This window comes from Mus pahari, chromosome 5 (assembly GCF_900095145.1).
Source record: "Mus pahari chromosome 5, PAHARI_EIJ_v1.1, whole genome shotgun sequence".
NCBI classification, from domain to species: domain Eukaryota; kingdom Metazoa; phylum Chordata; class Mammalia; order Rodentia; family Muridae; genus Mus; species Mus pahari.
This window is the reverse complement of record NC_034594.1, coordinates 2640121-2653742: the sequence shown is the minus strand read 5'-3', so window position 1 is coordinate 2653742 and position 13622 is coordinate 2640121. Positions and strand designations below refer to the sequence as shown.

The 13622-nt window shown below is 47.0% G+C and overlaps 1 protein-coding gene across 2 annotated transcripts in view; it reads right to left on the bottom strand.

Moving 5' to 3' along the window:
• Positions 1-10323: 10323 nt before the first annotated feature.
• Efhc1 (EF-hand domain containing 1) overlaps positions 10324-13622 on the bottom strand; it is a 59320-nt gene continuing 56021 nt past the window's right edge. The window contains exons 10-11 of one of the 2 annotated variants that reach the window (XM_021199075.1): positions 12050-12284; positions 10324-10533 (exon numbers count right to left, since the gene is read on the bottom strand). In XM_021199075.1, the coding sequence (XP_021054734.1) occupies positions 10462-10533; positions 12050-12284 (307 nt within the window). In that variant the 3' untranslated portion in view covers positions 10324-10461. The remainder of the gene's footprint in view (positions 10534-12049; positions 12285-13622) is intronic. The other variant, XM_029539041.1, reaches the window with a different exon arrangement.

The window sequence follows — 13622 nt, the reverse complement described above, 5'->3', positions numbered from 1 at the left end:
TCTCTCTCTCTCTCTCTCTCTCTCTCTCTCTCTCTCTCTCTCTCTTCCTTCATGGCTGCTTCCCCTCCTCCTTTATTCCTGACTTTAATGTGCAATTTCTCTGATTTGTACAACCGGAGGGAGCTAAGATGGCAGCCCTGTCCTTGGGCCCCAGGGCTTGCCAATCTGGAAGCCTCTTGCCAAGGAGCCTCCCCTAGAGCTGGTGGCAGATCCTCGGTGGCCCTTGTGGATGGACAGCGGGAGGAGGAAAAGCCATCCCTCTTGGATTACAATATTCTTGGTGCTGACTGACAGACAGTCAAGATGTAGGATTCTGGTTCTACACCTCCGACCCCAAAGCGAAAGCTTTGGGGACATAGTGACTTAATCCAGAAAGACAGTATTAATTAACTATTGAGTCCCAGGACTCCAGAGAGCTTCCAGTGTGGCATTTGAATTGAAAACCAGCCTGCCTTCGCTCTCCGAGGGGACGAGGGGACTAAGGAGGGTGTGCCTTCCCGCTTGTTCCACAAAAGCAAAGCACATCAAACAGCTGCCTCTTCTAGAAAGGCGGCTTGACAAACAGAAGCGTCGATCTGGACCGTTCTCCAGCGGTGCCAGCTGCTGCTCTTTCATTACCCACCCACCAGCATCTGAAACCAAACCGAACCAAACGGCAGTTACAAACCTGCCCAAGACACGCTGTTCCCAAGTCCAGAGATGGCCTGCCTCCGCCAGCCGGCCAGACCTGCAACCTCAGCTTCATCTCTCTGCAGAAACAGGAAGCCCCAAGGACTCCACCGCCTGTCACCGTGTGTTCCTCCGGCCACCCTCCCTCTGGCCTCACCTGAGTGTTCTGTAAAGTTGTTAATGTCATTTGTTGAGCACACCCAGAGCCTGACACCAGGATGCCTCAGGGTCACTCTTCTGCTTGCATGAGCTGACAGCCATGTCCACAGGAGTCTGTGACCCCCTTCCCTTCGGTGTTCTTTCCTCTCTCTTCTACCTGAAGATGGGGTCACCAGGTCCTTATGGTACCTTGTGAGGACTTCCAGAACGGATTTAGGCTTTAAAGGGTCCCCAAACACTGTGCTAGAGTATAGGGGAGCAGTTTTTAGTGACACAGGACGTTAATGTTACCTAATATACTGGCCTTCCTTTGATACCGTGTCTGAGAGCAGAGCTTGAGTGTTTACCCATAAACAGCGAGCTGGGTCTTCAGCAAGGCAGCTTCCCCTCCAAGCCACTGACGATGGATGTAAAATCTAACTTACCCACAATTGAGGAATTTGGTTCCAAACACCAACGTGGCACTCTTTCTCTGTGTCCAGCACACACATATACATAATCTGGATGTGTTGAGCATACAGAATAGACATGAGATCCCTTGGCTTTTGTGTGAGCTTAGGAAACGAGACAACTTTGAAAGCTCATTACTCTCATTCTCTCCCTCTTCTTTCCTGGCCCTTCTCTAGGCATCCCCACAGAATGGATCTGGCACCCTTCAGCCAGTGCAGACCACCTATCCTGGAGCTGTGTGGAAGCTCAGCCAGTGGCTCCCAAGCTCACCTAGCCCATCAGTCTAGGTATCCTCCTGCACCATCTCCAAGCTCACTGCAGGAACTTCGTCTCTAGGCTGAACTACTTGGTTTCTCCTTAAGTAAATACTTGTGATAAGCATGAGACATGTGAAGGTCTTGGAGGAACAGGGGTACAAAGAGCAGCTGTCTTGGATCCAGTGGTGGTCCTGTCCCTGTGGAGGAGGGGCTTGCTATTTCCGGTACACGTAGACGCCTGAGATGATATGGATTCATTCCTTAGAAGTCTTGCAAGCTTCCCCTGTTGCTTGTTTGTTAGGTCTATTTCCGGAAATCTACGTGTTGAGATTGATCTAGGCTTTTCTAGAACACAAGGTCAGTAGTAGGAGTTTGGAGTGTTCATTTCCAGAAAATCCTGAGACCAAGGGCAGCAGCTTGCCCACCAGCCTTGACTTCTGGGCTGCGAGCAGGCTTGGGAGAACTATGGGGTGCTTTCTCACCCACCCAGCCTCTCTGGCGTCGATGTTATAGGAAAACCAAGACTTTGTGAAGTTGGCACAAACCTTGTTGCCAGAATTACAGAATCTAAGTTCCACACCATCCTTCGAGCGTGCAGGCTAGCTTGTAATCTAGGTGCTCTGGCCCCGTTCTTTGTTTTTATGCAGGCTCTCCTGTCCCCAAAGTACCACACCCTTAGTGAAGGACCTGCCATACTCTGCCAAGTTTGAGATGTCCAGCACCATCTATCAGGACCAGAAGATGCTAATCACTACCTCAGCAGCCACTGCCTATCTCTCAACATCCCTGGAATGCTAGCAGGCGCCAGTGGCAGGACAGGTGGACCGAGAACCCCGTTGCTAGCTGCCCTCCGCAAAGGTGTGGTGACTCGGGGGACAGTTACTTCTACAAGCTCCCCAGGCTTGGGTGCCTACACTATGAATTAGCTCCTTGTGTTCCTCCTATGGTCAAAGGTGGTTCTGGGGAAAGAGAAGCAGGCTAAAGCCAGGGAAGGAGGCTTTCTGCCATTCTGGTCAGTCCTAGCCCTGTGTACCTAACTGGTTTGCAGCAGCAGCTTCTGGCTAGCCCAAGGGGGAACTTTAGCCACTTCAAGTTAGATGACTATGCTCTGGCTACTCACACCATACTTTTGTAGAGTGCCTGGGACTGTAAGAGCCCCTGAAGGTTTAGTCCCCTGTTTAGCCCCCTCTGGCATTTTTTTTAAGTAGGAACAGAAAGAGTGCATTTTCCAAAAGTCTACAAAGCTCTCTTAGATTCCACACATCCTCAAAGAAGCTTGCTGACTGCTTGCAGCTAGGGAAGGCCTTCATTTGCATTTGTCTTTAATGGCTTTCAGCCTTCCTGGTTGGGTTTGCGCAAGTCTGGAGTGGGAGGAGGTACAGGGTCTGGGTTTAGTGAACTTTCTCTGCCCAGGGGCCTCTGTGTCTCCAGCACATTCTTGATCTCTGGCCTCTGTTCTTTGCTGGTGTGGAATGGACTGAAAGCCAGTGAGTCAAAACAGTGAGCTGGTCTTCTTCCACCTCCCTCGTCCTCCTGAGCACAGCCTCTTCCCTCAGTTAGGGAGAACATCAATGTCAGGCCTTTGAAAACATCTGTAGACTCCTTCCCCAGCCCTCGGTAAGCGGTGAGCGTGAGGAGGATGCTGGCACCAACTTCTCACCCTTTACCTTCCTTTTAATGCAAGTGTTAGCTCCATTACATCCGCTTTCAAAGCTCTGCAGATGAGAAGAAAAGTCATGCCGAGTGGCCTCTGCGAACCTTTCATCCTTGTCCTGAGCAGGTCCTTGTTCTTTGTTGTAAGAAGTGCCTTATACTGCCTCGTGGCCTTCACTGGTACTGTATGGCCGGGCCCCCCAACTGCCAAGGCTCTAGGGCCAACTGGTATACACAGCCAATGACAGCATACCTCAGGACAGCTCCAGGGGAAAGGGACATGGGTTGACCGTATGTTTCATTTGTTCTTACCCTCTTCTCCCTCACACAGTGTGAGACCTTGCGTGTTCTCTGGGTTGTTCTAGTTTCCCTCATCTGTAGCTTCTGGCTGTGGAAGCTTGTGAGGTAACCCAGCTGCAGGCACCCATGCCTCCTGTCTAATAAGGGAAGCTTGGGGGTTGCATACCTCTGGCCCCGTGGGGTGAGCCCTGCTCTTCCGGTTTCCTCATTCCCACCCCAGGTTAGAAACAGCGCCCTCCTCCTATGTGTTTTACTTCCATGTAGCCCAAAGTCTGTATGAGGAACATGTTCACTCCTGCTCCCTGCTTCCAAGTCTTAGCTCATTGGTAACCTGTTTGGCAGGGCCTGTGGTCTGGTAGCTGCACAGCTCCTAGATTCCCGTCAGGGTTATCTTGTGTTCCTAGTACCGCACCAGTCCCCTCCCTGACTCTTGTCTGCCTGTTCCCGCCCGCCCGCCATTCCGGGTTGTGCAATAACTCTCCCAGCCGGTGGTCTTGTCCCTTACTGCATCCATCCTGCCATATGTGGAGAGAGGGGACCCACAGGAGAGGTCATCATCATCCCTTACAGAAGTGTCAGTCCCTTCCTGTTGCTGTCATTCTCATGGCCCTGGGTGGGTTTCTGTGGCAATCTTACAGAATGTGTTGTGACGTTTTAGAGATCTTTACGTTGTCTTAAAAAAATAAAATAAAATGTGTCGAAGAAAACAAAAACAGAAACATCCTCAGACTGGGACATTGTCAGTGTCTGGGAATAAGATCAGTCTGGAGTCGCTGACACCACTGTCACCACCAAAGGTATTCCAGGGTTTCTTGTTCCTGTGCAAACAATGGGCCATGTTTCCAAGAATCATCCACAGTGGTGAGCCCTGTCTGCCCCTTTACTGCCCCCCTCCCTGTGCTGGGGCCTGGCTGTGGTGGTGAGTGCCGCATTCTTTGGGGTACAGATTCATGTGTGATTAAACCTTACTTTTCAGTTACTCTGTTTAACATGCACTTGAAGGATGAGCCGAGGAGCTGGTGCCCCTGCGCAACTCACAATGCAAACGTGGACAGCTTGACTGTTTTTCTACATTAGCCTGTTCATGTTACGGACCAAATTCAACAAGGGACTCAAGGAAAATGTGTGCCTGCCATATTTATGCTTTCTGCCATATTTATGCTTTCTTAGTAAAGGGCTGGGGGGAGGGGCGGCGTCTTTCGGTGAAGTCTTTTTTTTTTTTTTCCCCAGAGTCCTTTTTCTACTGTTTCTGTCTGGTTTTAGAAACAAGCTACAGTTTTGTATGGATTTTTTTAAATGTACATTTTGAAACAAATGATCAAATATTTTCTGAAATACGTGAATAAAGGGCGTAGAATTATTGGTCACAACGGTCTCTGATAGGTTTCGCTGGCTTGCTGCATAGGGCAGGTTTTTGGTTTTGTTATATTTTGTTTTTTAAGTCTTGATTCTTCCACTTGTTTTTACTTTGAGAACTGAGTTTGTGTCAACTTTAGTTTTTGTCTAAAGTTTTTCACTATATAGTAATTGGGGTTTGTTTGTTTGTTTTGCCTTTTTTGTTTGGTGGGTTATTTGTTTTGAGACAGGATCTCACTATGTATTTCTGGCTGACCTAGAACTCACTGTGTAGCCCAGGCTGGCCTCTGATTCACAGAGATCCACCTGCTTCTGCCCCTGAGCAGGATTAAAGGTATGTGCCACTGCATCTGGCAGGGTTGGTTGGTTTGTTTGGGGTCTGTGGGTCCACAGCAGTAATGGGAGCTAATGAACTGGGTAGAGAGAGCACATGGGTTTCCCAGGCTTGCAAGTAATATGCATTGTTTTTTATTTCGTCTCTAACAACAAAGAGGTTATGTAAGCTGGAAGCACCAGAAGGAAGACCTCTGTTTTGACGACTCTCCTGTTAAGGCATTCAGCTTTGGGAGGGACGCAGGTCTTGGTCTCAATGAATGCAGTGTCCCCAGTTTCCTAAGGATGGTGGCATCAGCAGTGACTGCTTGTGCACACAGCTGTCTGCTGCCTCAGGAGATGTGTGCAGTTACAGGTGGCAGTTAGCCAAGGGAAAACCCCCAAGAGTAAAAATCACCCAGAGAGTGAGTGGAGCTGGCAGCTGCAAGCCTTGGTGCGGATGACTTTCTGTCCTGCTCAGCACAGAATGCCACGGGATATCCAGCCATTCCTCATCTGTCTGTGGGGCCTCCCCCACCTCCAGTTATGGTGACTGGTAATGGTATTAAGTTCATGGTGCAAACAAACCTATATACAATTTCTTTTTGAGACAGGTTTGTTTTGTTTTGTTTTACATAGCTCTGGCTGAGCTGTTAACTGGCTTTTTAGCCCAGGCTTGCCTCAAATGGCAATCCAGCCTAGGCCACCTGAGAGTGTGGATCACAGGTGTGTGCCAGCATGTCCACCTTTAAATCGGTTGTTTTGTATTTGCTTTTGAGACAGGGGTCTTACAATACATAGTCCTGGCTGGCCTCAACTGCGTTCCAGAATAGACTGGCCTTGAACCTGGACAGTCTTCCTACCAGGTGCCGGGATGGGGGATGTGCACAGCCATACCTGGCTAAACTGATCTTAATGAACATGCATGTGCTTGTGTGCCAGAAGGATTAAAAAGCCACATACCCAGGGGTCCTTGGAAACAATAGAGAAATCATCTTTACCTGTTTGCCCTGAGTGTACTGAAAGCCTGTTGACACAAGTGAAACCCCTAAATTATAGACAGTATGTCCAAGGCCCCTACTGGTGTATTTGGGGTATACATCCTGGATGGAATAGTGGCTCTCAGCCAGAGGCTCACCCCACCACTTTACCCACAGGCGGCTTTTTTTTTTTTTTTTCTGTCCTGATGCAATGAACCTTCCTTATCAGTCTTGGACACTTCCTTCAGTTAACCCTGATAGCTGTGGCTAGCTACCAGTATGCTGGCCGTGCAGATGTTGATTGCCAGTGCTCATTCTGATTCCGTTCTCCAGTGACTTATTTGAAAGGGCAGTCATCTCTTAGTATTGCTCTCACTACAGGTATTGCTTAGCTATCATTTGCCACCTGAGTCCAGGCTTCAAGATGCATGCCAGTTGTGACAGTATTATACAGTACTTGATGGCACCTCATGGCTGCATGCTCCTCCAGGGTCTCGGAAAAGAGTGAGAGCCACTCTGACTTTGCTGTGAAAAGTAAGGATGATGTTTCCACAGAAATGCCCTTCAACCTTGGTCTACGAAATGCCTTTCACACCTTGTCAGGATTTAGCAGGTCTTCCCAGTCTTGGGTCAATTTGGAAGGTGCAAGATGAGGCATGGGAAGAAGGCCAAGTTTACATACGACCACTTTCTCCTTGACACTACAGTGAGCAGATAGAAAGATCTGTCTATATGGTATCTGGTGGAAAAGATATGAAATACACGGTCAGGACTGAGGTCCCAGGGTGAGGTGGTTTCAGAAGGGCCCCAAAGGCTCATATATCCGAATGCGTAATCATTAGGAAGTGGCAATGCCCAAGAGGGACTAGGAGGTCTGGCCTAGTTCAAGAGAGCGTGTCACTTAGGCTGGGCTTTGAGGTCCTGGAGCCCAAACCAAGCCCAGTGGCTCACTCATTCTCTTCCTGCTGCCTGTGGATTCCGAGGCAGAGAGCTCTTCAGCCCCTTCTCCAGCGCCAAGTCTGCCTGTGAGCAGCTTTTCTCCCCACCATGACAGCACTGGACTAAACCTCTGAAACTGTAAGCAAGCCCCAGTTAAATGCTTTTCTTCGTAAGTGTTGCCACTGGCATGGTGTTTCTTCAGAGCAATAGAATGCTGACAGAGGGTATGCGTGCTGCTGCTTCAAAGGGGATGAAAAAAAAAAAAAAAACCTAAAGGAGAACATCTCTACCTCAGCAAAAGCCCAAAGCTCGGGAAAAGGCCGAGAAGTGTTTCCATGCGCTGCTGACCATAGGTATCTGAGAGACTGACAGGAGTAGCCCTTAGCGTCTTGGAACTTTCATCTTCTAAGGGAGGCAGCAGTAGTTTAAGATTAGAAAATACAGACAGGCGTGGTGGCACACGCCTTTAATCCCAGCACTTGGTAGGCAGAGGCAGGTGGATTTCTGAGTTCGAGGCCAGCCTGGTCTACAAAGTGAGTTCCAGGACAGCCAGGGCTATACAGAGAAACCCTGTCTCGAAAACAACAACAACAAAAAAAAAAAAAGATTAGAAAATACAGATTCCTGGGTGGGGGAGGGGCTCTCAGGATACTCTGGGTACTGTCATTCAACTTGCCCAAGTTTAAACTTTAGATAGATAGGTAGATAGATAGATAGATAGATAGATAGATAGATAGATAGATAGATAGATAGATAGAATAGATAGATAGATAGATAGATAGATAGATAGATAGATAGATAGATAGATAGATAGATAGATAGATAGATAGATGATAGATAGAATAGATAGATAGATAGATAGATAGATAGATAGATAGATAGATAGATAGATAGATAGATAGATAGATAGATAGATAGTTTGGTGTGTGTGGTGCTTTGAATACGCTTGCCCCATAAGCGGTGGTACTGTTAGGATGTGTGGCCTTTTTAGAGGAAGTGTGTCACTGTGGGGGTGGGCTTTAGTGCTCCACCAAGTGTGGAAGAGTCAGTCTTCTGGCCACCCTCAGAACAAGATGCTAAAAACTCTCAGTTCTTTCTCCAACATCATGCCTGCCTGGACACTGCCATGTTTCCTGTCATGATGATAGTGAACTGAACCTCTGAACTTGTAAGCCAGCCGCCCCAGTTAAGTGTCATCCCTTATAAGAGTTGCCTTGGTCATGGTGTCTCTTCACAGCAATGAAACTATAAGACAGTATGTGTGCCCATATTTGAGTGTGAGGGGGAGCATGCTATGGTGTGCATATGGAGAGCAGAGGTCAACCTTGAGTCAGCTTGTCTTCTTTGAAGTAGAGACTCAATAGCCATTGCACTGGGAACTCTGGAATCGCTGGCCTATGAGCTTCCTGGGGAAGCTCTGGTCCCTGCCTCTCATGTCCCTGGAGAAGTGCTAGAATTTCAGATGCATGCGACTACAGTGGCTTTCTTTTGGGTTCCATGGTTTTGAAATCAGGTCATTACACTTTCCCAGTTAGCACTTTTAGTCACAGACCCATCTCCCTGGCTCAGGCCTCTAGAATTTAGAAAGCATATTTGGGGTGGCTGATTCTTGCTTAAGATAAATCTAAAAGAAGGGGATTGGCCTCCCTAATGACCAAGTACATTCTGGGAGGGAGCACTGGGTGAGCTAGATACCATGGAAGGGCAAGTCAGTGAGAGATGGCCACCTCCCGGGGGACTTCTCTGAGGAAGGAAGGGAGGAGAAGTGGAGGGAGTGTGCCACTGGAGATGAGCCAATGGGGACTGGGGTTGTTCACGGGATCTCTGTGAAAAATGACCTAAAAGCTCCCTCAAGAAAAGTGCCGTGTGTAAGAACAAGCCAGTCTGACACATGCCATTTAGCCAGCCTGGCTCCAAATGATATTACTAACCACTGGAATAATATGTTGCTCCCCAGCTTCCTGGTTGTCCTCCTTAATTCCTCCTTCATATTCTGAAGGTGAAAGTCTGCAGACAGGAGCCAGAGGCAGGACCACACTTGTTTAGCACACACTAGGCCTGGGACAGCACCAGATAGGGCAGGCAGGATAAAGCATGACTACTTTAGATTGAAATAGTTTTTTTTTTTTTTAAGTACTTAAGACTTCAAGCAGCTAGAAATGAGGGGAGGAATCAAAACATGGTTTCTTCCCGAGATAGCCTGGAGCTGCAAAGGAACCCCGTGAACAAGCTAGGTGAATGTATCTTAACTCCTTGCAAAAGGCAAAAGCAGGGGGCCCCTTGGCAGCTTTGAGAAGACCTGGACCTTCTGGGCCCTGCATGACTTCCTCCTTACCACTGCGTGTTCTGAGGGGCAGGAAGGAATCTAGCATGACTACCTGCAGTCGAAGAGTGGCCCTGGCTGTCTACAAAGTGCATTCACTAAAAGGGACTCTTCTCTAAAATATATGCATCATAGTCCACTAAATTAATTTATAGGTCGGGGGTCTTATGAAAATAGGTACTATATTATGCCTACCACATTACTATTTATTCTTTTTTTTTTAACTTTATTTTTGGTGGTACTGGAAATTGAATTTAGAGTCTTGTACATACTAAGAAAAAACTCTACCTACCATTAAACCAGACCTCAAGCTCCCAGTTTTTATCCTACTGATGGGCTTAGAATTCCACTCTGAAACCCATGCAGTTTGCCTCCATACAATATCGAGTGACTGGATGGGTAGGTAGAGAGACCCCTGACTAGCCAGCAGTAACAGAACTGCTGTGAGCTTTATTTTTCAACATCTCAAATATGTCTAGAAAAGTCTGTCATTCCTTCTGTTCTTCAGCCTTCTATATCTGTATTAAGTTTTTCCAAAGATTCAGATAAGTAATTGTGTATGCTGTGATGTGGTATGAGTGAGCATGTATGCTTGTGCAGGCAGAGTCTGGAAGCTGGAAAGGAGTTGAGGGTTGCAGGCTCAGGATACAGGAGGTTTGCATCTGAAGGCTGGAGGAGGCCATATGGTAGTTTAAAGGCAACTGGATGGGGGAGGGGGACTCTCTTACTCAGGGGTATGTCAGTTTATGCTTCTATTCAGGCCTTACTTTAAGTCCTGTTTTACTTGCTTACCTTGCTTAACCTCGTTCCAAGCACCCCCACAGACATACCAGCACACTCTCTGATGAGTTGTAGAACCCCTTGGCCTCTTAAGGATAAGATTAACCATCATGGTACCCCTCCCACTCCAAATAAGGCACCAGTCTTCAATTCTTTGAATATTAATTTAGACTTGAGTAATAGTGAATAGAAGAGTGGGAAAAGAAATACCACTTCCGGAGTTATTTAAAGGCTTGGGTGGTAGATTTCTCAATGTCGGCTCAGTGCCAAAAATTCTCTCAGGTCAGTTTGAGAAAGCGCGAACAAAGTTATAGTAGTTAATCCTGCCTTCTCCGTGGGTGCACAGCCTGATCAACTGCAAGGGGACAAAACAAACAAACAAACAAACAAACAAACAAACAAAAAAAGGATAGGTGAGCCAGCTTCCTTCAGCTTAACGGCAGAGTGCCCCTACACTTATGCAGAAAGAGCCCCAGCTTTTGCCAACCCAAACAAAGTTCAGCCTTTATATCCTCAGCTGACTCCAAAGTAATCCTGTGATCCTGGAAGTTAGGTCAGACATTAAGGCCCATGTTACACATGGTGAGACCACAGTAGTGATATCCATATTTATAAGGGCGTCATCATTATCACAGTGCCTCTCCTCTTATCTTTTGAGGCAGTCTCTTACTTTGGAGCCTCAGGTGGTCTTGAACTCATGATCCTCCTGCCTCTGCATCTCAAGTGTTGAGAATACAAGCATGTACCAGCAGATGCCGCTTCCAAATATTTGCTGTATTCAAATAGAAATACTTTTGCACCCCTGCCCCAGAATTAAACACCCTTAAATACCAGGCTAATGCCAATGCAGCCACAGGGAAGACTCTGGTTATGTATCCGTTTAAATGCCCCATGGACTTAACAGCGATGGGTAACAGCCATTGGCTTGGGTGTCTTTATGAAACCTGCAAATCTGCCTCACCCACCCCACTCCCACTCGCCCCACTTGCCAGAGACTGTACTTCCTCTATCATGTCCACTCCCATGTCACACAGTATGAATGATTGGAAATAGAAAAGATTGAGCCTTGCTGTCAACCAAAGTCTTATAAACTAAATGGGTATTTAGCCCACATGAACAAGCATGTCTGTCTGTCCTTCCCTTTGCCTTAGCATCCTGTCTATCTTTAAAAAGACCAAGTAAAACCCTGCATCCTAATCTTAAAACTATTTCCTAAAGAAACCTTAATTTCCAAACATTCCATCTTGCTTGAAGTTCTTCAGAAAGGTCAAGAAAGCCTCTATGTTCTTAATCAATGAGCCTGTCTTGATATTAAGCTAGAGTCCTGGCCAGGGTGAGGGAAAGATTTTCTGTCTTCCAGGGGGTTCCTGGCTTATGGGATTTGTAATAAAAGAAATGACACTGTTATGTAGCAATCATGAGACGTCTTAAGAGGAAAACTTCTATGTCTTCTCCCCATCTAAAGCCCCCATGTTATCCCTAGAGACACTGCTGCCTTGGGCAGTGGTCCTGTCGGCTTCGGCTTCCATGATAGTCCCTGCTGATGAGTTAGCTTTGTAAAATCTCAAAGCCTGCATGCATCCGGTACAATTCACTTATTTTGGCAGCTGTTGCCCTAGGGACAGATCTGTACTGCCTCCCATCCCTTACATGCCAGTCTAGCAACTTCTCTGCCATCTGTCCCCACTCCCATCTTGAGACACCTTGCTGCAACAATTAGAAAAGAAAGTCGACCCTGTGACGTGGGAAATCCCATCATCGGAATGGAACAGGATATCTGATTCTTGTAACTCTGTAGGAAGGAATGAGCAGTCCTTAGCCTGTACAATCAGGCCAAACCACAATCCACACTGACCACAATCCACACTGACCTCCTTAATCAACGAGTCATCGACCGGGACATTAAGAGTTTCACAGATTTTAAAGAATGTCTCTCTGTCCACATATCCCGATTCATCCTTGTCATATATTTGAAATGTTTCACGGAGGTTTTCTTTGCATGGATTGTCTTTCAGGTGCATATGGATTTGGTCAATCAGTGCATCCAAGTCCTGCACCTTGGGTTCCTCTGTACCCTGCACCATGGGTTCTCCTGTAGCTTGCTTGCTGTTGAGAAAGAAGGAAACGAGGGGATATATATTCATTATCGACCTCAGTGATCACAGCGCTTACTTGGTGAAATCTGGGAAGCGTCTAACAAACCAAAACAAATAAATAAAAAAAAACGGTGGTAACACGGAGCTGACAGGCAGCTAGCTACTGGTGGCTAATCTCCCCATCTTAAGGACAGTGTTTGAACTGTGTCCCTTCTTGCTATCTATTAAGTCACTCCACTACAGAGATCCAGGTCTCACACACAACCATTCCCAATTTGCTATTTGTGGGGACCATGTTTCTCTTTCAGCTGTTGCAGACTAACATTACCTCATCCAAATCCAAGTGCCTGAGTACTTACAAGTGATGACTGTAACTATGCCAACAGGAAATCTCTCACAAATTTACATTCCCTGTTTAGTTTTGGTGAGTCTATGAAAGGCCTATGGGAGTTTACAAACTGCCCTAGGGAACAGGCAGGAGTTTAGGCTTCTCCATTATTGAGAGATTAGTAACAGAGCATTAGAAAGAGGGATGTCTGTCCCTTCATAACATGGCCACCAGAAGTAGAAGCTCAATTTGTATTTCCTCTGAGCAATAAGCTTGTTAGAAAACCAAAGTGTAAGTGTGTCGGTGCCAACAAAGACTCCCTTGTATTCCTAAATCCTTTCAGGACAAAATATACTCACACACACACACACACACACACACACACCCCTCCCCTCCAAGTGTAGTCCAGCTATCATGTCAGAAGCAAAACCAGAACTTGTGTCTCCTCCCATTTCCAACAGGTTTTAGTTCCTAAATCCATCCCACTGAGTCCCTCCCTCCTCACTGAAAACCCTGACTGCAGCATCCATCCTTCTCTGTGACTGCAGCATCCATCCTTCTCTGTGTATGACATTCAGGAGCTTCGCCACTGAAACGTCACTACTCTTCAAAACTTAGCTCCTGCCACATTGGTTTTTGACCAGTGTGTGTGTGTGTGTGTGTGTGTGTGTGTGTGTGTGTGTGTGTGTGTGTGTAAGATTATGCTCACACATCAGGAAGAGGGTGTCTGATTCTTCAGAGCCGAAGTTAGAGGAGTGCGAGGTGCCTTGTTTGTTGCAGGAGGCTGGGACCTGAACTCCTGTCATCACAATTGCTCATCAAGCCCTCTACTGCTGAGCTAGTGCTCCAGCCCTACTTCCCCTTTAACCTGCAGCTGCCCTTGTGAGGGCTGGGAAGGTGAGGACAGAGATCCCTCAGGATCTTCTTCTGGAAATAAACAAATTCTAGCTTTCTTTTCTTTTCTTTCTTTTCTTTTCTTTCTTCTTCCATCTTCCCTCCCTCCCTCCTTTCCTTCCTTCC